The sequence below is a fragment of the Zonotrichia leucophrys genome, chromosome 3 (genome assembly GCF_028769735.1).
Source record: "Zonotrichia leucophrys gambelii isolate GWCS_2022_RI chromosome 3, RI_Zleu_2.0, whole genome shotgun sequence".
NCBI lineage: Eukaryota > Metazoa > Chordata > Aves > Passeriformes > Passerellidae > Zonotrichia > Zonotrichia leucophrys.
The window spans coordinates 43,404,104-43,426,503 of NC_088172.1; the positions used below are offsets into that span (position 1 = coordinate 43,404,104).

General features: G+C 40.1%; 1 protein-coding gene across 2 annotated transcripts; it reads left to right on the forward strand.

The window, feature by feature from the left end:
* Positions 1-1,761: 1,761 nt before the first annotated feature.
* GJA1 (gap junction protein alpha 1) lies at positions 1,762-11,097 on the forward strand. Of its 2 annotated transcripts, none has more exons than XM_064707970.1 (2): positions 1,762-2,016; positions 8,004-11,097. In XM_064707970.1, the coding sequence occupies exon 2, from the start codon at positions 8,020-8,022 to the stop codon at positions 9,163-9,165; it is 1,146 nt and encodes a 381-aa protein (XP_064564040.1). In that variant the 5' UTR covers positions 1,762-2,016; positions 8,004-8,019; the 3' UTR covers positions 9,166-11,097. The 2 variants fall into 2 exon arrangements, with proteins under 2 accessions (XP_064564040.1, XP_064564041.1); XM_064707971.1 differs by having other exon boundaries at positions 1,880-2,016; positions 8,008-11,097.
* The last annotated feature ends 11,303 nt before the right edge of the window (positions 11,098-22,400 follow it).

Sequence of the window (22,400 nt, forward strand, 5' to 3'; positions counted from 1 at the left end):
ATTGACAGAGTTTTTTAATTCGCTCCAGAATAACCAGTGTTTTACAGACAGGAGCCCTACGTGTACTCTGCTCACTGCCTATACCACAGTCATGAAGACAGTGAAACGCTATGGTTTGTATATTTCAATTTATCTGTTCTCAAGAAGAAGGGCCCACAGTCTGTGAGGCACAAAGCTCCAATTCTCCCTTAATGTGATGAGAAAAGACATCCTGAAAACTACCTTCAGAAAACATGACGTTTCTTTCTGCCTTATGGCTTGGACAACTGAAAAAACAAGAGGAGGAAAAAAAAAAAAGTCAAAACTAACAAACTAGCAGCCACTATGAAAGGAAAGAGAGGAAACTGAGCAAACTTGTTGTCTTTGTCTGCAGCTGGAAGAAGGGGAAAGGAAGGTGTGGACTGTAGTGTACTATCTCTTTTTGTCAAACAGGAGGCACTGTGGGCTGCTATTAACTGCTCCAGAGCAAGAACCAGGATGGGTGTGTTCAGCTCCCCGCTTCGAAGCTCCCTGCTGAGTCTATTTCTACAAAGATCTTGTCTTACTTCTCTTCTCTGGAGAGATCTGGGTGAAAAACAATAGGGAAGAGCTGTGAAAAATAAGCAAGTTGTATCGCAGAATGTAACTCATTATTTAAAAAATAAACTGTAAAGAGGACATTTATCTAGGAATAACTCCATACCCATTACTGAACTTCTCCCCTTCAAAGAGCAAAAAATGCTTATCCATGCTACTAAGCCCAGAAATAACTCTTGAGAATAACATGAGTTGAAACCCAAGTGATCCTGGTACAATCCAAAGTGTGAAACTTCACAGAGAACTATCTGACCAGGACACTTCTAGAGAAGCTCTTCAATCCCATGGAGCCGCTCCAGGACATGAACAAGTACAAGACCTAATGCCTTTTGAACTCCATGTGTGAGGAGCTTAAAATAAAGAAATAAATTAATCTCTGTTCTACAGACAAGGCATTTTTTAAGGAGCATTTAACCAGGGTCTAGCCAGGAGCAAAGCCAAATTAGTTTTGTTCCAATTGCATGGATAAGTTTTGAAGGATGTTTTTATTCTATAAAATATGTTCAAAAATTATCAAGCACATTTCTCACTATTGAAGCCTGATTCTGAAGTTTCCTGGAAAGAGTATCCTGGAATGTGAGATCATTTCTTCATTTCTCCCGTAGGACAGACACACACACACATGCACATACAAATAATCGTAAAAAAATATGTGATGTGTATCTTCCGTGGAAACAAACACGCTGCTCTTGGTGTGTGCTTTCATGTGTGCACGTAAAGGAAATTGACCTCGGTAAACAAGGCTGTGTTAGCAACAAAAAAGTCGAGAGGGCTTGGGAGGGCTTCCTCTCCTGAGTGGTGGCTAGGAGATGCAATTCCCGCTTCCAGAATGTCCACGCTGATTACTCATGAACGCCTTTCCCTGCATTTCTGCCTTTCCCTGCATTTCTGCCTTTCCCTGCAGTGAAAGCCCTGGCGCACACCAGAGAGCCAACTTGTGGCATCTGTGTCCGGCGTGCCCAGATGCGGTCGCCGCGCCCCCAGGTGCCCCAGTGACCGGGGGCTGTGGGGCGGCTGCTGACTGCCCGTGCATTTGTTTTGTTGCATCAGCAAGAGTGGGCTGCCATGCTCTCAGGCTCTCCGCGGGCTTGTTTTTTGCTGTGCCTTCAATCCTGTCCCTCCTCCTCCTCCCCCAGCTCGGAGCTCTCCGCCCGCAGAGCGCCCCTCCTCCTGGGCTCTCCCCTCCCTCTCCCCTCCTCTCGCACAGTCAGAGGCTTGAAAACTTGTTAAAAGCTCTCCCAGTGTTCCAAGTTAGAAAAAACTTTTACGAGGTATCAGCACTTTTCTTTCATTAGTGGGGAAGGAAGGATGAAAAATACAAAACAGCAGTAGACTTTTAAAGTTTAAATAGACAGGTCTCAGTGCCTGAACGTGCTCTTCCATTTTAGTTTAACCCTCCAAAGAAGTGCTCTGATCCATTTTCACTGCTGATCAGCAAGGGTAAGTTGAAAGTTTTCCTCTTTCACTTTTTCATCATTTTGTCTATCCTTTTTTGTTTTTCTGAAAACATTTCTTTTTTTTTTCCCCTGCACCCTAAGAACTCTGTGTTATTGCGTTGAGGGTTGAACTTGTTTAAAAACACACATCTCTAAACAGCGTAGATTCTCTTTAAGCGCTCAGTTCCAGCTTGGAGGAATGCTTTGCTTTCTTTTGTCACATTTCTATACATTTCTAGAAATGCTACACTTTTACAACTTGAAACCTTGTCCGGCCGAAGGAGGAACTGCGGCGAAGTTGTGAGCGCCGGACTGAGCAGATTTGTTTCTGCCACAGGCGATCTCTCCCCTCCACTGCCTCTCTGGCTATCTCAGCTCTTAAAGAAAAAGCCGAGGTGTGCTTCACTCTCCTCTGCTGTACCGAAATTGCATCAGAAGTTAGCAACGGGGAGACCTTGCCTTGGATGCGTCCCATTCCTTCCCCACTCGTTTTGCTTTCATATGGAAATCCTGATTGATGCCTGATAGTTTGAGCAGAGCAAGCTCCTTAATTAGATGCCTTGTTAAATTCTGCAGCTACTGAAGTGGTGACTTTCACGTGGTCTTCCTGATAAGTTTTTTTCCCCCTTTTCTTTTAAAATAGATGTGATAAAATCCAGACACGGGTTATGGATTTTTAACCTGGTTTGTATATAGTTACTCTGTTTTAGCAACCTCAGTGAGGGATTTTAGAGGAGGAATGTGGGATATCATGATATGCCTTACCACGTTGGCAATGTCTGTGAAAGTCTTGGGTAGATATAAATGAAAGTTGTCTAGGAAGGACTGTACATAATCCATATATGACACATTCCCTGTGTAATACCTCAAAGACTTAATTGTCAAAATGCAGATGAAAAAATACTTGAGCAGCATCTCTTGGAGAACTCAAAACCTTTTCATGTTGCGAGACTCGTAGCAGTTGTTGCCTGCTGCTCGCCAGTAGTTAAAAAGCAGCACGAGGAAGGAGAAAAAAGAGCCTTCAGCTGAAAGACAGACAAAGCAGAGAGTCTATCTTATCGAGTAACGCACGAACAAGGATATTGTGTGCTTATATGTGTCCTCATATTTTGCCTTGAGATAACCAGCAAGCCTCATGGAGCAGCATATTTCCTCTGAGGATTTCATTTTTTTACGTGATTCTTATGACAAAAGCCCTGGTAATGAGCACAACAATGGGATATGGACACCTTTTGCCTGACGTCTGTCCCAGTGTGTGTGCGCGCGTGTGTGTGTGCGCATAGGGAGCGAGTTAGAGGACTTGCGTGAAGCTTTCATCCTGCCATTTTTAACATCTGGACAGCACACTACGCGGCAGAATTTAAGCCTCTAGTCTTTGGGATGTTTACTGAAGTGTTTCCTTCAGAAACTTCAAAGCCAAACACTGGCACTGACCTACGATACCTAGCAAGCGCTCGAATGGCAGAAAGGCAAGGGGCAGGCTGGGATCAAGAGAGGGAAGACAGGGATGGACACAAGGGATTTGATTTGCACCATAAAGCTGAATGCTTATACACACAGGAGCCCAGACAGATTCGACACTCTGAAGTTATCTCAGGTCTCATATTATGCAAGCCCAAGAGACTAATTTTATCTGCCTCTGCAATGAACCAGGGCCAAGGATTCCTGTGGGTATGGGGAAGGTTAGAGGACATTGAGCAATGCATCTGTTTCATTAGATACATTGCTCTCTTTCCCCCCAGTCTTTGGTATCTCTTTCCCAGGTTGCTCACTGAATTTGTCTCCTGTAGAGGCACCTCGACTGTTGTTTGTGCCATTTATGTACTTGGACATCCAGATTTCTAGATTCTCAAGCAGGAGCATCAGAGGGCCTAAGGCACCCTCAGGGAATTCAGCATTCCTTACCTTAATTACAAAGTGAGTCAGGAGAGGGATGAATCTGAGCATTAACACAGAGGATAGACCTGACTGCTACAACTAAAGAACGTCTAAGAAAGTGCTTACAGTTGCCTTTGCAAATATGCTTTAAAATTAAATTAGCTGTGGAGGGTACAAGATGGGAAAGGCAGAGGCCGTGAGGTAGATCTGGTAGTGACTGACCACCAGCAGTACTGGCAGACAAAGGGAAAACCACAGTTGTGACACTTTAAATTCTAGTTACTGCAACCATTTTGTGTGTAACCTTTGTCCTGTGGATGAAATGAACTGAAGCTCATCTGCAGACCTGTATATGAACTATACTTTCCCAAGGGAATGTCTGCAAGGCATTTGCTTATTTTTATAAGATTTTGGAAAAGTAGCCTTCCCTTTTCCAGCAGGTCCAAACCCAATGAGTTGTATAGTCTTTCTCTGTTTGTCTTTAGGGAAATGCTCAAGCTGATTTATGTTTGGGGTCCAGAGCCTTCTCTTTTGTTGTCTAGGTGTGTGTGAGCGCAAATACAAAGACAGAAAAAGTTGGAAATATGAAGCTTTGGCCTGTTTCCCAATTACTTCAGCTGCACAATCCCACTTTAGAACCCACTCTAACCCTTGCTGCTCTTCCATCCACTGGCATGTGACCTTCTAACACTGTAGCCAGGCCTAGGACATTACCACAGCACTGGGTTTGCATTATTCTCCTTGGAAAATATGAACCAGATGACATGATGAATGCCGCCCATAAAAAACAGTTCTAGAATTTCTTAATTGTGGCTTACAAATCAAATGTCTTATATATGTGGTCATCCTAAACCCGTGCAGATGAATGCTGTCAGATCTCCTGCTGCTCTATGGATTTTTTTCCCTGCCTTTACCCACACACAGTAGGACCTGGAAGAAATCCATCTTTTAAAGACTGCTGGATTTTAATACTAGGCCAGCATTAGTCTGCCTCAGAGAAGGTTATGATCCTGTAAAGTATTAATCAGTAGGAACTCTTGAAATGCACGTACTCATCATCAGCCATATCCTTAAACTCCTGAAGTAATGAGTTTGTATGAATTGAATAGGCCAGCCTATTCAATCAGTGTCATTCAGTGGACTCCTTCAAGTTATTTGGAAGTGTTAAAACAAACTAAAGTCCAGAAAGCTAGAGAGCTGTTTTTAAAAGTTGTCTGCCAACCATTTCAAGCTAATTACAAAGCTAGAATACTTAAGTACCTGTTTGATACAAAACCTCTTCTTATACCTGGTAAACAGATTTGTAATCAGTTAATAAAACTGGTCTTTCAGTGCCCTGAAAGTAAACAAGTTAGATCCGATGAATGAATTTTCTCTACAACAAAGCAAAGTACTGTGTTTCATAAAGCAATGGAATCCACTTAAGAAAAGGAATAATATATTTGTGCCACCACAAGGTTATCTGATTAACAGTACAATGTTTTGAATTGATGTGGGTTTTTTTATCACTGGCAAAGGCTAGCATGTAACTGATCTCTTTTTTAAAAAGTTGCTTTTCAGAACTATGTATGAGTAATTCAAGCATGGAATGTTTCCTCCTGGAGTTTATATTGCCAGCGGACACAAATGAAACTTAGCAATTTTGCATGCTGAAGCAAATTAAAAAATAGGGAGTAAATTCTCCAAATACTGCAGGTGTGGGATTAAGTAGGTCAAAACTGAAGTAAATCATATTGCACTAATGAACCAGAGAGGAGTGTAATTAGAAAACAAACAACACATAACTGCCTAGAAATAACATATCCTCTGTTTTCTTAATCAGGCTTTCAATCTGAAATAACATTTAGACAGTAAAAAAAGTACATGGAGTCTGAGGAAAGTCTGTTAACCCAATAGTTACTAGTCACTGGAAAGCTGACTAATTAAATCAAGAAGCTGTTACTTGAAAAAGGCTCCTTCTGTCCCCTTGCACTAGGACATGGAGCAAATAGCTTGCCTTTAAAACAAACTTCACGTGTTGTATAGTTACAGGCTGTTCTCTGTTTTAACAATCCCTGCCTGAGGAGGAACGTGGTCACATTTCATTCCAGACTTCCCAGGGACCTCCACACATCGCTGCCTGACTCCTTCTCTGCCGCTCCAGCCCAAAAAGACAAACTCACTTTTTCTGGGAAGGATGAAAGCTGAGGATGGCTGAGGGGATGTGTCAGAGACAAACATGCTGTGTTTGCTCCTCCTGGCAGAGGCTCCCAGTTTTAAAAGTTTGAAGCAGGCCTGATCCTTTGATGGGGCTTCATTCATGAGAAGAGCTAATTACATGAGGAAGGGTCAACAGGCTGCAGTGGCTGAACTTCTGAGCCAGCTGTTAAGGCAGACAGAGGAAATGGCCCTGGGGTATTTTTCAGGGGTTCAAAGATAATTGGCATCTCAGAGCTATCAGAGCGAGTACTTTAAACACTGTCTCCCATTACTCTCTCAGAGTCGGTGGCAGGAACGGTGTGTTTTTATTTGGCATCTATTGTTATGTTTGAGTTTGCCAGATTTATACTCTTGTGTTCCCAGTGAGTCACTGCTTCTTGAAAGCAAGTCTTCTTGGTGCTAAAATTTCCCATTTTATGAATTATCCAAAAAGTGCGTATTCTATAAATGACCTCCACTAGGGAATATAGCCATGATGCAGTGGGGAGGAAATCATTTGGACATTATCAAAACTGTTAATACCAGGAAGGGATTACTCAGCATCCATGGAACAAATATCTGTGCCCAGCAGCATTTGCATTAAAAGGGAAACTTCATGATTATTTTTCCTTTTAAGTTTCAGATTTCATATGATTTCATGCTTTTTCATGTTGGGCAAGTAAAAATATAAGTTTTAATAAGATTGCCATGTCCAGTTGGTAAAAATCAATAGTGAAATTTGTTTTTCTTAGGAATCCAAAACATCAAACAAACTATTTCATTTCTTATATGTCATCCTGTGTGTTTCCAGATATCCTGAGAAGCTGCCTGTGTCCCAGAAATGAGTACTTTAAAACTCAAGTCAGGAAGGACACTTAAAACTTGCAGCGTTCAACACTTGGAATGTAAATTACAAGCCAGGAGTTGCCTTACAAACAGAGCATATTTATCTTTTTTTTTCCTGCTAAATCTTTTCCTTTCAAGACAAAGAAGGAATTTAAATACAAAAAGATGCAAATACAAACCTGAAACTCCAATGAGTTAAACAAATCACAGATAAACAGGAAACCAGTTCCTCTGATATAGTAACATGATCTTAGCTGTATTTCATGTATTTACAATTTTTTATTCCTTAATAAAACTGTAGGTAAATAATGCTTTCTTTGATCTTCGTGATGCAAATACTAATGTATAAGCTTAATTTAGAGAGCAAATGCTTTTTCTGAAGTTTAGTAGAGTATAAACTTGACATCATTAGGAACTATATCCTTAAACCTACTACATGCTATGAAGTTGCAGGCAGAAGATCAGTTTAATATTGCTGTGTAGGAAAAATGGCATGTATTTTACAAAGGTAAAATTTTAGGTATGTGACCCTAATATTAACCTAAGATAACCTATTGTATTTAGGTTGTATTTTGGTTTGCCTTTTTAGTATCTGAAAGAGTGAACATAAAAATTACATTGAATGATCAATCCTTACCGAAACTGATAAATCTTTCATACATTCCCAGGATATTTAGGCAGTGCTACTACTTATTCCACACCCTGCTTCAGCTGTCACATCTGTTTTTCACCTGAGGCAGGTGTAGGTGATGGAACTGAGGCTGCCATCAAGGAAGCTGAGCCAACCACAGTGGTCACTGAGGCTTATCATGGGCCTTCCTGAAAACTGGAGTGAAATTAGAATTAGGAACTTTTTCGATTGTGCTCTGAGACATTATATGTTACTTTTTCTTTTCAGTTTCCCTGACTTCCCACTTCACCTGCAGACTTACTAAACTCCAGTTTCTCTTCAAATTGTGTAAAATACATTAATTACAACAAAGCTGACCCCACTGCTCTATTAGCATTGATCAGTGATTTAGTATGTCAAAGGTATTAAAGCTCTGACTTAACCTTTGCTATTTTTTTTTCCTTTGTGTCCTTGTTTAGCTAGCATCCTGTGAAGATGGGTGATTGGAGTGCCTTGGGAAAACTTCTTGACAAAGTTCAAGCCTATTCTACTGCAGGAGGGAAAGTGTGGCTGTCTGTCCTCTTCATTTTCCGAATCTTGCTATTGGGAACAGCGGTTGAATCTGCTTGGGGAGATGAACAGTCTGCATTCCGGTGTAACACTCAGCAGCCTGGTTGCGAGAACGTCTGCTATGACAAGTCCTTTCCCATCTCCCATGTACGCTTTTGGGTTCTGCAGATCATATTTGTGTCTGTACCTACCCTTTTGTACCTGGCACATGTGTTCTACGTAATGAGGAAAGAAGAGAAGCTGAACAAAAGAGAAGAAGAGCTAAAAGTAGTGGCAAATGATGGTGTGAATGTGGATATGCATCTCAAGCAAATAGAAATTAAGAAATTCAAGTATGGGATCGAAGAGCATGGCAAAGTGAAGATGCGTGGGGGACTGCTCCGTACTTATATCATCAGCATCCTGTTTAAATCTGTCTTCGAGGTGGCTTTCTTGCTGATACAGTGGTACATTTACGGGTTTAGCCTGAATGCCATTTACACCTGTGAGCGAGACCCATGCCCACACAGAGTGGACTGTTTCCTCTCCCGTCCAACTGAGAAAACCATCTTCATCCTCTTCATGCTGGTGGTGTCCTTGGTGTCTCTTGCCTTGAACATCATTGAGCTTTTTTACGTGTTCTTCAAGGGTGTCAAGGATCGTGTGAAAGGGAAAACCGACCCCTACTCCCACAGCGGTGCCATGAGCCCTTCCAAGGACTGTGGCTCCCCCAAATATGCTTATTACAATGGCTGCTCGTCACCGACCGCCCCCTTGTCTCCCATGTCTCCCCCAGGGTACAAGCTTGTTACTGGAGACAGGAACAACTCCTCCTGTCGTAACTACAATAAGCAAGCCAGCGAGCAAAACTGGGCCAACTACAGCGCGGAGCAGAACAGAATGGGGCAGGCTGGCAGCACCATCTCCAACTCGCACGCCCAGCCCTTCGACTTCTCCGATGAGCACCAGAACACGAAAAAACTGGCGTCAGGACATGAGCTGCAGCCCCTCACCATTGTGGACCAGAGGCCTCCCAGCAGAGCCAGCAGCCGAGCCAGCAGCAGGCCTCGACCTGACGACCTGGAGATCTAAGCTTCTGGATGCAGTACTTGCTCAACTACGAAACGACGTGCATTGGAAGATGCCGTCAGTGCTGATCTTGTTCCAGTGGAGGTGGTACTTAACAGTCTCAAGCAGGAGATTTTAACAATCATAAAAGAAGAAAAAAAGCAAAACAAACAAGCAAACAAACTTTTAAAATACTTGCTGGTTCTTTGGGGGGTGTGGGGTTGGTGTGGGGTGGTACAGTACACAATGATATTTAATGTAGCTGGTTTAAAGAATTTAAATACTAAAAAAAAAAAAAAATGGAAAAAAGATAGGTAGTACTAAGGTAAAGGGCTGTTTTTCTAGAAAGGCTGTAAATATCTGAGTGTATGTGTATGTGTGTACTATCATGTTTGTTTCTAAAGATTCTTCCATAATACTAAAACCCAATAATAACTGAACTCACATTTGTCAGGGTGAAGTGCTACCTGAAGATGAAAACTTTTTTCCTATTCAACATGCAAAAAAGTCCAGGATTGCCTCTGATCATTTCCCTGTCAAGAACATTCCATTCTTAGAAAGTGCACTTTGAAGGTAAACTTTCCTACATGGTCCCCCGGGTTGTTGGAAGGCTCCTGTGAGGACAATTTACAGTCTTTGAGTCGTTCAATTCAAATTTCAGGCATGGCCCACCAAGAAATACTTTGGTCACCTGCTCTTCCAGCCCTTCATGCAGGTGTATTTTGTGATGTGCGTAAATGGGATGGTTCCACACACGTGGAACCAGCAACGACACAGTCTTGCCCACAGCAATACTTGTGTCCTGCTACTTATGTAGAGTCTCTTTAGTATTATATGAAACATAGTTTGCTGCCACTTGCAGATTTAAGCATCAAGACAAGCAAGCAGCTGCCTTTAGTGAATTTTATCACACCTTTCTGTGTACTAAGGGTGTAGGTATGTGTGTGGATGTGGAGGTAAAGGTATACACAAAACACCCTCAGAAGCATAGGCTGAGAAATAAACGCACACAGGTTACTTGCAGTTGACACTTTCTCTTGGATGTTGTGAAGATCTGGGCCACTATGGTGTTTACATTCTCTGGTTCCTTCAATGTAAGTGAAGCACATGTTGTTATATTTTTTTAATTCTATAAAATATTTTCCATGTATCCTAAATGGATGCTCTTTTAAAAATAAAAATAAATAAATCTAAAGGGCCTAATCCTGGATGTCTTGCTCTGGAAAATCTCTCTTTCAAGTTGTTGGGAGTTTTGCCTCAACAAATCTGCAGGATCAAGCCCAAGATGTAGCGAACCATGTTCTTGCTGGCATGAATGATTTTCTATTGTAGAAGTTAGGGGTGGAAAAGACCCATTAGGTCATCTAGCCAATCTCCCTGATAGGTAATAATGATGCTTGAATGATAGAAAATGTAGTACTGTAAGCAAGCTTTAGTCTTTTATGTGAGAAACTTAGAAGAAGTGCTTTGTGCTGGATTAATAATAAAATATGCCTAAATGGCTTTTGCAGTAACTGGTATTTTTCTTGTTCTAAATATTCACATTTACTGAACTGCAATGTCCACTGAGTTTGACAGTTAGGTCTTTCTAGATGGCTCTAGCAACTTTAGTGTTTACAGTTAGATTATGTTTGAAATGCAAGTGAAGTTGAAAGGATTTTTAAAGAGTACAATTCTAGCTAATTTATTTGAAATATATGCTAAAGAAATCTACCAGTTTCTTCAAATGCATAGCCTCTTAGCTGAACACAGATTGACCAAGGAAATACATAACTTGGTTTCATTTTGCAGCAACACAGATAAATTGTTTCATTTAATACATTATATTAATTTGTTTGACATTCCATGTTAAACTACTGTTGTCTTCAACTTCATTGCATGTATGCAACCATAGTTTGTCAGATCATGTTGTCTGGAGAACATTAGTCAATAAAGTTTTAATTTAGTATAAATACATTTTCTAATTGTCTTTTACTGTTTCATATGTCCATAGATATCTTTAGTTTCAGTCTGATAATCCAAATTCATTCCTCCTGTGTTCGTTTTTCCCCAGTCACTCTGCGTTTCAGAAGCTTCCTTTATTTAATCCATCTGGGTTTGCTTTGAACTGAAATTCCACAGGACCATGTTCAGACACCCTCACAACAACTGGAAAAACAAGCCTTTTCTCCACCACTCCTGAAACTAAGTAATGTTCAGCATGAAGAAGTCTAACTAGGAGTCTCAGAAAATGTATATTTATTTGCAAACTATTATAAAAATGACAGTCCTAAAAGATTGTCACATAATTTCTCAAGCAATTTTTATATATGGTTTAGATTTAGCATTATGAAATCATTGCATCCAGTTTACACGTCATCAGATTGCTCAAGTGAGAGTCAGTTTCAATTTCTGAAATTTAAACCTCATTCCTTCAAGCTCATTAGGAGAAAGGTACTGATTTTGATAAGGCTGGGATTTGGCACATTGCTTCTCCTGCTTCACCCCTTATGTTTCCATTACTGATAAAGTCATACAGTGCTTGGCTTTTCAAGATTGGACTGTAGATGTAAGGTGGTTCAACTCTTTCCTTTATTGGAAAAATGAAAATATAATATTCTTGTGATTATCATAAAAGGTTTTACTTTCAAATTTACTTGTTATTTTAAGTCCAAATTCTTCCCCTTTTTATTAGTAAAGATGGGTAAAAAAATCAAGGCAGTGGTAGTGGATTTATAGCTTTGAGAGATACTACAAAAGTACCAGCACAAGGAATGACTCCTTGATGTTTTCCTTAAATAATAACAATGAGTCATATTCAAGCTGGCTTGTCCTAGTTCATCTGCACAAATGGAAGGGCATTCCAAGCATTTTGTAAGGATCATGCCCTTGGAAAGGTGGACAGCAAAGCCTTCAGAGAAGGGCTCACCCTGAGATAAAATGTAGTGTCTCCTAGACAGGCTGAATGTCAGGTATGTCCCATGGGGCATCTTGGACAACTGAAATAATTTAGTGCTTCAATACCAAGGCTCTCTGAGTGATTTTTTTTTTTTTGGTGTAATGCATGTGTGTACATGCATAGGGTAAAGACATCCCTAAATTTTTAGACATCTAAAAAAATAGAGGCTATTTTTCCCACCTGGATTATTTCTGTGGACGGCATTTATTATACACTTCAAAGTCATAATAATTTTGTATGCCATTCATCTAGTTCTTTAGGTACTTTCTCCCAGTGCATCCCTGCAGTGGCATTTGCTTTTTCTGCAGATGACACAAAATAAGCTGTGATACAATGCTAGCACACACTTCTCAGCCTTTGTAGGATATGTTAGATATTGATTTCAAACTGGAAAAGATGCAAAAATACAATCTCTGAAGGTAATTAAAAACATAAAACCCAATTTCACATCCTGTTAATTATTTTTAAATTGTGTTTATGTTTTATGTAGCAGTATTTTGCAAAAAAGGCAAATCATCTTACGGCTTCCACCCTATCCCAACAATTTGAAATGTTTTTAAAGAGTAAAGTTAGAAGGAAAAGTTACAGACAGCCTAAAATCTATATGCATATCATGTAATTTCAAGGCTTTTTAAGTACTGTGAGCACACACTGAAGGTTATTTCCTAATTTAGAAATTCTATTTCCATATTTAAAGTGGAAACTACAGTAAAAGTTTGAGAACCGGAACAAACTATGTGATTGTACCTTCCTCACCCACTGAAATACATCATTTTTAAGGAATGCACTTGTGTCACTTGTCCAGAACCACATCTCCCACATCTGTCTGCAGCACTCCTGTGCTACTCAGCAGTAGCACACTGGCTCAGCTGTGCACTACCACCATGCTGCCTTTCCCTCAGACTTTCTCTACAGCTTGTTATTGATTAAAACAGAGGGAAAAAAAAATAGTGATGCAACGAGTAGAGTTTTTCAAGTCAGATATAGGAGTTCTGAAGTTACCTTGACTGGTTAATCCAGAGTTCTGAGTATGTCAGATCAAAAGTTCTTCCAGTTTTGGTCATGTCCATTTCTATTCTGCTGAGACAGAATACTACTTTTAATCCTTCTTGTAATTCCTCCATAATTACCACTGCTCCCTTTTCAAGAATTTAAACTAAGTAGGACAGAAAACAGGATTTATCTTACTCCTGTTGAATTTTTCCTTTCTATTTACTCCTAATCCAAACCTAGCAGGACTGAGCATTCTAGTGAGCTTGACATACATTTTTTAAATGTGCTGTATTATCCAAATAGTCAGATTTACCATAATCTCCTTGAAGATGTCTTCCCTTCTCAATGCTGCTCATGAGAAGTTGTGCTTCCCCAGCCATTCTCCAGCCATTTGCATTAGATCTGCCAAAGAGCTCAGACGACAGAGGTGGAGAGGATGGCCCTTAGAGGATTTCTCTGGAAAAAATCCAGAGATGATGATACAGAGCTACTCCTTACATTACTTTTATTTCTACTGTCAAAATAGACAATAAGGTCAGAAACCTAAGTCATCTCTGAGAAATCGTTACCTAGATGTACCATCTGCCTCAGTTGCATGAAACTATTTGAGTGTCCTCCATTTTATTTTAACTTATTCTAACATAATTGCTCCAGAAGCATTGGCCTGCAAAATCAGCTCTGCAAAGATGATGACTGCCTTTCCCTGGCTTAAATCATGTGCTTTTGACTGTGCCCAAGGATATTCACACCCAGACTCTGCCAGTACTGGAAAAGTGTGTCAGATGTAAATTACATGATGCTAGCGATGCTAGCACATCACTAGATTGAAACAGGAAGAGCTTATTTGTTCCTGTTCCTATTTAAAAGGTATTTTGATAGACACAAAGAAAAAAAAAAAAAAAAGAACACTTATCTTAAATATTTCCTAACCTGTAGCACTACCGAAGACCCTCTGAAGCAATACAGATGATGTGGGTGTAAACATGATGAGCATTATCAATGGATACCATGAATATAAACAGTTTAAACAGATCCAGCTGGTCAGCAATGTGGTAAAACCATCCTCGTCTAAAATGTCTACCCTCACTCTTTCCTCCTGGTAGCTAAGATGCTGCATCCAGCTTCCCAGATTTCTGGCATTCACAATGGAAAAGCACCTTGGACAAAGGCAGACGTGTTTTTACACGGATTGTTTTGCCTTGACTCCTTGTAAGTGCTGGAGAAGCTGAGTGCTGGAGGCAGACAATCTGGGAAAGCCTGTACTAGGTTAGTGATACACTGTCAGGGGAGGCAGTCACTGGTGAGAAGTAATGGCTTTTTGGGGATTGTGGCCTCTCCCATCACTTAAAAAGGTCTCTCCTGCTGCGTTGAGGAAATTTGCGCAACAAAATGAGACATGTGAGCTGAGACAAGTATAAAAAGGAATATGTTCAGACATTTAAATTGCTCCTCAAAACAAGCCTAGACCACAGTGATATGCTTCCCATTAGAACTGACAGAAAATGCTCACATGAGTTCCAGGATTTCAGTCATTTAAATCAATGCTAAAATTCTTTTCAACATCAAACGTAAACAGATTGGACCAAGAAAGAGATATAATGACATATAATTTTCATTTATATAACTGCAGGGGGAAAGCTGATGAGTATAAGCTATGAAATCTTGGATGTGACTACTTTAATATGTGTAATCATATTATTTCCTCACACTGTCTTTTTACTGTAACTTGGTCTAGAGACAAATTTATGAAAAGTAGTCTAAAGGTTTGCATTTTTTTACAAAGAGACATGAATTCTGTTAATGTAATGAAATACATTTACATGATGTCCATGTAAAATTTTTGCAGGTTTACATAAGGGAGTGTGGGTAATATATAACATACATCTAACTCTTCTGGGCTGGGCAGCTGGGGAGTGAAATCTTTGTCTCTCCTCATCCTTGTTAGAAGGTTACTCACATCCCAAGCAACTGAGCAGTTTCTCTGGGAGCTTAGCTTTTCATCCTCCTCCCTCTCCTTCTTTTTCCATCCACAGTGTAAATTCCATACTGGAAAACAGAAGCAGCCCCAAAAAAATAAATAAATGCAACCACATTTGATAACAAAACATTGCAATCAGGGAATAGGTAGAAGTTCTTTTTTCTCTCAATAGGAGAGCAGCATGGGAAATAGTTTAAGGTATTAGAAAATCCTCTGGATACTTTAGCATCTGAAAACCAGTGGTCCTTGCTGAAACAGGCCTTTTCAGTCTCAGCTTCTGCTGAGTCACGGAGTTTGTTGCCTTTGAAGGCTGAAGTACCTTGGCTCAAAATTGAAGTTGCTCTGGAAAAATTCAGACCTTCCCTAATGACCATATTTGCATGCTATTCTCGGTAGTATTTACATATAATAGGACATCCTCCACAGGAAGGCTTCTTCAAAACACAGTCTCTGCTTACACTTTGAATTTCCCTATTCAAAGGGGAATATTCAAAATTATCTATGCATCACTACTTCAAAGTGTTTCACTGGGAGTACTCTGCCATATATTTGGGAGACTCGTCATAGTTGTTTCAAAGCTGAATATATAGCCAACTGTAAGATTGCCACCTGGGTTTTGTGTGTGGAGGCAAAGGAGTATTACTCAGGCAAGAATCCTACCTGGCCTGACCTGGCATACTTCTGTTGAGGACAAGGAGTTTCTGTTGAGTGATGTGAGATGAAAACCCTTCTCAGAGCTTCGCTTAGTTCCTTCTTTTATTCAAGTCCCTGTAGGGTTTTTTTTTTTGGAGCACACAGAGGATCCAACCATGAGTCCATGAGCCTGTGTAACTCGCTGAGGCCTAGGATAATCTCTGAGGAATTTCTTCCGGTTCCATTTTGGTTGTTCCAGCTCTGTGGACTTTAAATGGACTGTAGTGCTCAATCCCTCGATGCTAGGGTGACTGGTGATGGCAAAGGGTGTGTGAGTGGAGAAAGTGAGTCTGGATTTTTTCCCATAGGATTTCCTATAGAATCCAAGCAAGTTGGTCAATCATCCTTCCTTGTCCTGAAAAGTCAAGCTGCAAAGGTGTGAAAGGATTCCTGCTTTCTGACAGAGGCTTCAACTGTGTGCTGTACTATTCTCTTAATCTCTATAGTCTTCACTCCTCCCATGCAGCCATATTCTCCCACCACCCACTTCTTTTCTGTATCACTTATGCCACAGGTATTTATTTATTCAGTTATACTAAAAAAGCTTTCCATATGATTATTTTTCTTCCTTATGTCATGTGCTGGGAACCACTCAAATACCTTAGAAGAACCTGCTCCAATAAATATCTATTAAATAACAAGCTGTTGTATCTCCTATTTCATTTATTTAGAATGAATGCTAACTTCTATAGGTTGTCCTGACAGTTTAGGAAGTAATTTTGTATCTGAGCTCATAGGAACCCACATTTGCTTCAATCCCTTTCTTTTTCATTCTGTTTTACAATTAAGGAAGATAGCAGAGGAACTCAGAATTCTCGTTATCTACCTTAACCAGGTGCAGTGAAAGTGTCAGGACATGGAGTTTGTCCAAATCTTCCTCCCACCTTAGTCCTAAAGGGACTCAAATCTAGGCTCCCACTAATAGTTATGTATGCTATATAAACAATAATAATAATCATACCTGGAGTTGCACTGATACAGTGCCTTTCATCTTCAAAGCACTTTGAGAACCCTGTGTAATTATTTTGCTATGGAGTCATCACTGACAACACTGCATGAACCCCAGTAGTACCCACTGTGAGAGTCAAAGAGGAATTTGGGCAGAGACCATACATAACCTCCAGATCACTACTAAAAGAAATTAAAAATGCTGAACAAGTATATTTTAGCACTTCACACAGGAGGAGGATCCACAACCAGCAGGAAGCCAGTCTCCCTATGATAAGGAAACAGGAATGTTTTCTTTGCTGGTAATCTACTACTTCAGATCTCTAAACACATTCTAAACACATTTTACCTTGAACTATGTCTCAGTCAAGCTGGCAGAAGATCACAGGTAGATTATCTCATTGCATGGAATCTTCATTTTCATATATATATTCATATATTCAACTAGAATATATCAATTTCTTTAATTTAAAAAGTTTTGATTTGATGAATCCAGAAGGGATGCAGACACAATAAATATAACATTAAACAGATTTTTACAAAGTTCAGTGAGACTGCACAATTTATCTAGAGTTTGCCATTGGTAATTGAAAAATACAATTTTAATATCATAGTATTTTTGCAAGTATTTCCAATGAGCTTACAACAGGTCCTTGCTAATGTCCAAGAGTTTGCTCTTTAAATGAACTTGGCATTTTCTGGAGATTATCATCCCAACATAAATTTGTAATCAGCCTTTTCAAAACTACACCTTTAAGAAAAGAGAAGAAAAAAAAAGCAGTAAGAATCCATTCTAACTGGTGAGAAAAAGAATACAGAGAACCAGATCATTTTTGTATTTATTTGCCCTTTCCAAATAATTTTTTCTTATGGAAGATTTCATAGGACAAAAGGACACAATTTTACATCATAGTATATATTAATGGTCAAATGAAGAATAATCTTGAGACTAGTTTTCAAAAGTTTTGGTCAGGCAGAGTAACTGGACAGGCAGAAGCAGCTCTGCTTCCAATGCATTTAATGAATCCATGCACTCACATGTCTTGATTTTTTGCTCCATTTTAAGATCACTGTTTCTTTTTTTAAGAATTGTTGTTCTTCCCTGTTATATTTAAATATCACACAAAACCATAAACATAACCATATGTCAGAATGAGGGTTTTACTGATGAATGAGGGTTTGGACTCAGACTCTTTGCTTTTATTTTTACTGCTTATTCCATTAGTTTTAATTGAAATGTATTCTCTGCGTATGTTACATTCAGCTTATTTTTAGCTGCTCTTGGACTTGAGAAGGAAAAGTCAGTACATGACCTCAAGAGTATGAGAGGTACCTACTAAAGCTGCCCTTTCTCCCTCCTGTGGTGCACCAGTACAGCTTCATCAACACTGCCCCTACATAACAATTATAACGTCGCCTATCCTCAAACAAGAAATAGTGCTTTGGAAAAGCAGCAAAACAAGGAAAAGGGCTGGGGAAGAGCAGTGAGATGAATGATTTGGGCAGTCCTTGCAGATTTCAAGCAATCACAGCTTTTTCTTTTCTGTAGCAAGAGAAGTTAGCCTTCCACTCTAGCTATTTTTACAGCGGTGGAGCTGCAGGTCTCTGAGCCGGAGGAAGGAAAGGGAGTGACAAGTCACAGCGACACGAGAGGTGGTGTAGGAAAAAAGGTGACAGCCGGAAAACGGATGTTTCAAAAGAAAGAGTTGCACTAAAGTAGATTTTCTGTGATCTTCCCATGTGCAACAATAATGGAACTTTGAATTCGAGATTACAGTGTGAAAAGTGTTGGAGGTGAGAAACTCAGAGCTTAAGAGTCTCCAAGAATTCATGGGCCTGACTGCACTTTTGAAACATACGATGCATACGTATCTCAGCAGAGAAATGTGGTTTACTTCACGATTCTGCCAGGCAGTATACAGCCACACTGAGGGAAAATGTCCTCTTCAAGGGTATGAGGAGGAAACTCATCCTCGTTTTTTATTTAGACTTTTTTAGACTTCTCATTTTCAAAGCCATATGTACAGCTATGCTTTCATGCTGCCATTTCCTGTTGAACCTTTGTTTGTCCCTGCTTTTTTATTATTTATCTGACATTGCTCTCCTTTTTTTTTTTTTTTTTTTTGCCACTACTCAGTGGTCAGGTATACTCTGCATGTCTGAGCACGGTACACCAATTCAGAGGCACGGCCAGCCCTGGGGCTTGGGGCAATATTTCCACATGCCAGTGACACTGTGGCTGATCCAGTGTGTCCAGCAGAGAAGGTGGTGTTACTGGGCAGGTCTGAGCGCCACAGCAGCGCGGCTGCCACGCTCCTGGAGCTGTCACACCCTGCTGCTCTGAGTCACCACGAGGCACTGGCCCAGGCTGGTGCTGCCTCAAGGACAGGGAATCTCAGGGAATTCTCTGTGCACAGCAGACCTGCCCAACATTTTCCTCTGCACTGTTTCTTCTCTTAAGTTTTAATTGCGCTTTTGGATCCCACCAGACCTCTGCCACATCTTGCCTCATTTTCCATTGCTCTGGGCCATATTCTGGCAAGCTTTTCAAACTGTGAGCTTTTCAGGCATTCCTTATCAAACATAAATAGAGCATTTGCAGAAGCATGCAAACTGAGTAGCTATTCTGTTGATGGTTAGATATTCTGAGCAAAGGAGGAGAATTAATTTTGCAGCTTTTTAGAACCAGTGTGTTAGAAATTATTGTTTTGGCACCTGTGTGTTCCTGGGCTCTTTGATAAATTTACAAGTGAATGAACTGGAAGTATCATGTAGCTTTTTGCAGGCAACATTCATCATGATGTACATATTTCTCATAGATATTTTTACTTCCTATATTCACTTTAAAAAACCCTTTAAAATTGATACACATTTTCTAAAGTTTTTAATTAAATTTATTAAATTTGTTGGAGTGACCTGATGTCACATATGTTTTTTAACATATGAATTGGGACTTATCTGAGGCAATAGCAGTGACCATATTTCACTGAAGAGGACTCAGGAAATCTCCAGTCTGTGACTGAATGACGTTTACTCTTCGATTTCCTTTCTGAAAAATGTCAATTGTACTCCCTTCCTTTGTCTGCCCTATAGAGATAAATGGTAAGGTTTGGGGAAAAGGAGGTTACTAGTGTTATAGAGAACATCTGAGGCTCATCTGAGTCATAGGAAGGGCTCACTGTTGGAGAGCAGATACAGTCATTGCCCTGGTCTGTCCACCAGGTCCTCAGGGCTGGAAGATGTGGGCCACCCATCAGTCAGTTCCTGTAGAGATTTCATGTGCATATCAGCATTATAAAGCCAGTTCTAACCAGTAGTAATTTAAACCAAATCTCACTGTAACCCAGTGATTAGGAGCAGTTCTGTTCTCTGTGCAGTATAGGTGAAGTAGACAGCTAAGCACCTTGCCTGCCATCCTTAGTGACAACACCATCATTTGTCTGTCCAAAGCGTAGAGACAGAAATTCCACTACCAAAAAGCCCTGTTATGCTTGAGTACAGTTGGTCAGAAAGTTTTGTGTTTTCCATAGGCATTTAGTTTTTCAGGAGCAAAAATGAAAGTGGAATTCAGTGGAATGCTGCCATGAAATTTGCAGTGAATAAACATCACAATCATTAAGAAAAGCATCACTAGGTCTTTGCAGTAGTTGCTGTCTGGAATAAGCTCTCCTGGTTGGCTTCTAGGCTGCTTTAAAGGCCTCATGACATACCATGGCCAGGTCTCTTTGTCTGTTCTCATGGTGCTTCTTGGAAAATCCAAAATAAGTTGCACCAGATGGAATATTCTTTTCCATTTGCAAAAATTCGCAAATACTCAAAACACAAACTGATTGTGGAATCCAATATGTAAAATGTCTTCCTATTCTTTTTTATTAAATGCTCTTATTTACTTATGTGTCTTAATCAAGAATGATAACACTTTCACGTTTAAGGCTGATGACAAAAAGTAGAAAACAGTACAAGGTGAAGCAACTTGAGAGATACTGTCTTTGCCACCTGGATTCATGGCATCTTTTGCTTGCTGAGGTTTTACTGTGGCACAGACAAACAAAACACAGCATCAAAAGCTACAAACAAAACTCAGCATCAAAAGCTACAAGCAAAACTTAAAAAATAGAATCCTTTCTAGTATTGCTTAATTTCTAAACAGCTGCTTCACAGGTGGAGAAATATTGCGCTCAGCAGTTTTCACACTGGGTGCCAGGCTCACCACAGGTAGCTCGATGAGAATCTTGTTTCTCTGTGGAGAAGCTGATTGGAGGGAAAGCAGGTGGCTGAAGTGCAAAGAGAAGGAAACAGGTCTAACTCCTGCTGGGAGCTCCTGCTGCAGGGTGGGGAGAGCTGGTGGTGGTGCTTACGTGCCTGAAAGCTCGCCAGCGCTGGTCGTCTGGTTGCTCTTGCACATGATGAATCGGCTCTCAGAGTCCCTCCTGCACATACCTTTTCTCAGCGCTTTGAGTTAGTGCTACCTCAGTCTATTTTTAACAGCTACATTTTCCATGATTAGATTTTAATGCTATTTATTTATTTAAACTGAACCAAACAATTCCACATAAGCTGAACATTCCAGCGGGCATCACTCTTGGCCATGCAGAGCATTCTAAATCTAGTTTAAATTACATTCCTTGAATGGTAGAAAAAGCTGGGTCATGTGCTGAAGCTTGGTGATGAATAACCAAGTCATTCTTTCACACATTGCAAAAACTTTATTAAGGAAAGATAAACAGGTTAAAGGTCTTTCAATGGCAGTGCTGACTATACATAGCAATTTTCCCTCAGTTTTTCTCTCTTCAGCTCCTTGTTGAATGTGTATTGCTTACACTCATCATCTGCCATAATTGAGGCAGGTCCTCTGTATTTTCACTGAAGTTAAAGGGAAAGAAGAACTTGGGATAATTAGACTCAGTGTGTCTGCCAGTTTTGCCCAGATATCTGGGAGTATGAAGTCCTTAGGTCCCTCCCTCCTGCACGGATAGCAAAGGCTTGTATGAAAATTTGGTATCTCTCAAAAACACCTTTTCATAAACAAAGAGATCATCTCCACAAATCTGTGTCTTATCTGTTTGTGAGACTTTGTGCTAGGCTTCCAAGGTTTCCTGGTAGGAAAGGAGAGTGTGCTTCCCACTTACATCCATGTTAGCAAAATAAATCACTTGTGTTAAAATTAGCAGTGGGTGAACTGTTTCAGTTAAAACAAGAATTGTCCTGGATTGGTGCCAATCCTCAAAATAAATTCAAGCCAATTTTATTTTTAAGTTTTAAAAGTAATAAAAAGTAGTAAGCATGCGATGTACATATAGACATATGCACAGAGAATAGCTCAGGGATTAGAAAAAGATGTATTTCTCATCTGGAACCCTAGATTTGCATATGCATGCAAACAACTTTGCTCATGTGAATTATCCCCTGATACCATACACTATTTTCTGTCTAATCAGGCAGCAGTATATACAAATGCTTTAGTGCATAAGGGTGCTATAACCTGCAGAACACCACCATTTCTGCATCTAGAGAACAAAGACAACAGTTGTTAATAGGACAAAGCTGGCACTAATTAAACCACGTCCAGCACATTGACTCCACTTTCTGGAAGCAGAATCATCCCCAAATATTGTGTTAAGAAGCACAGCCAGCCCTGCCTACAGCAGGATGTGGCTTCCAAATATCACGAGTTGCATATAATTTATTGAGTAAATTAAAGGAGGGGGA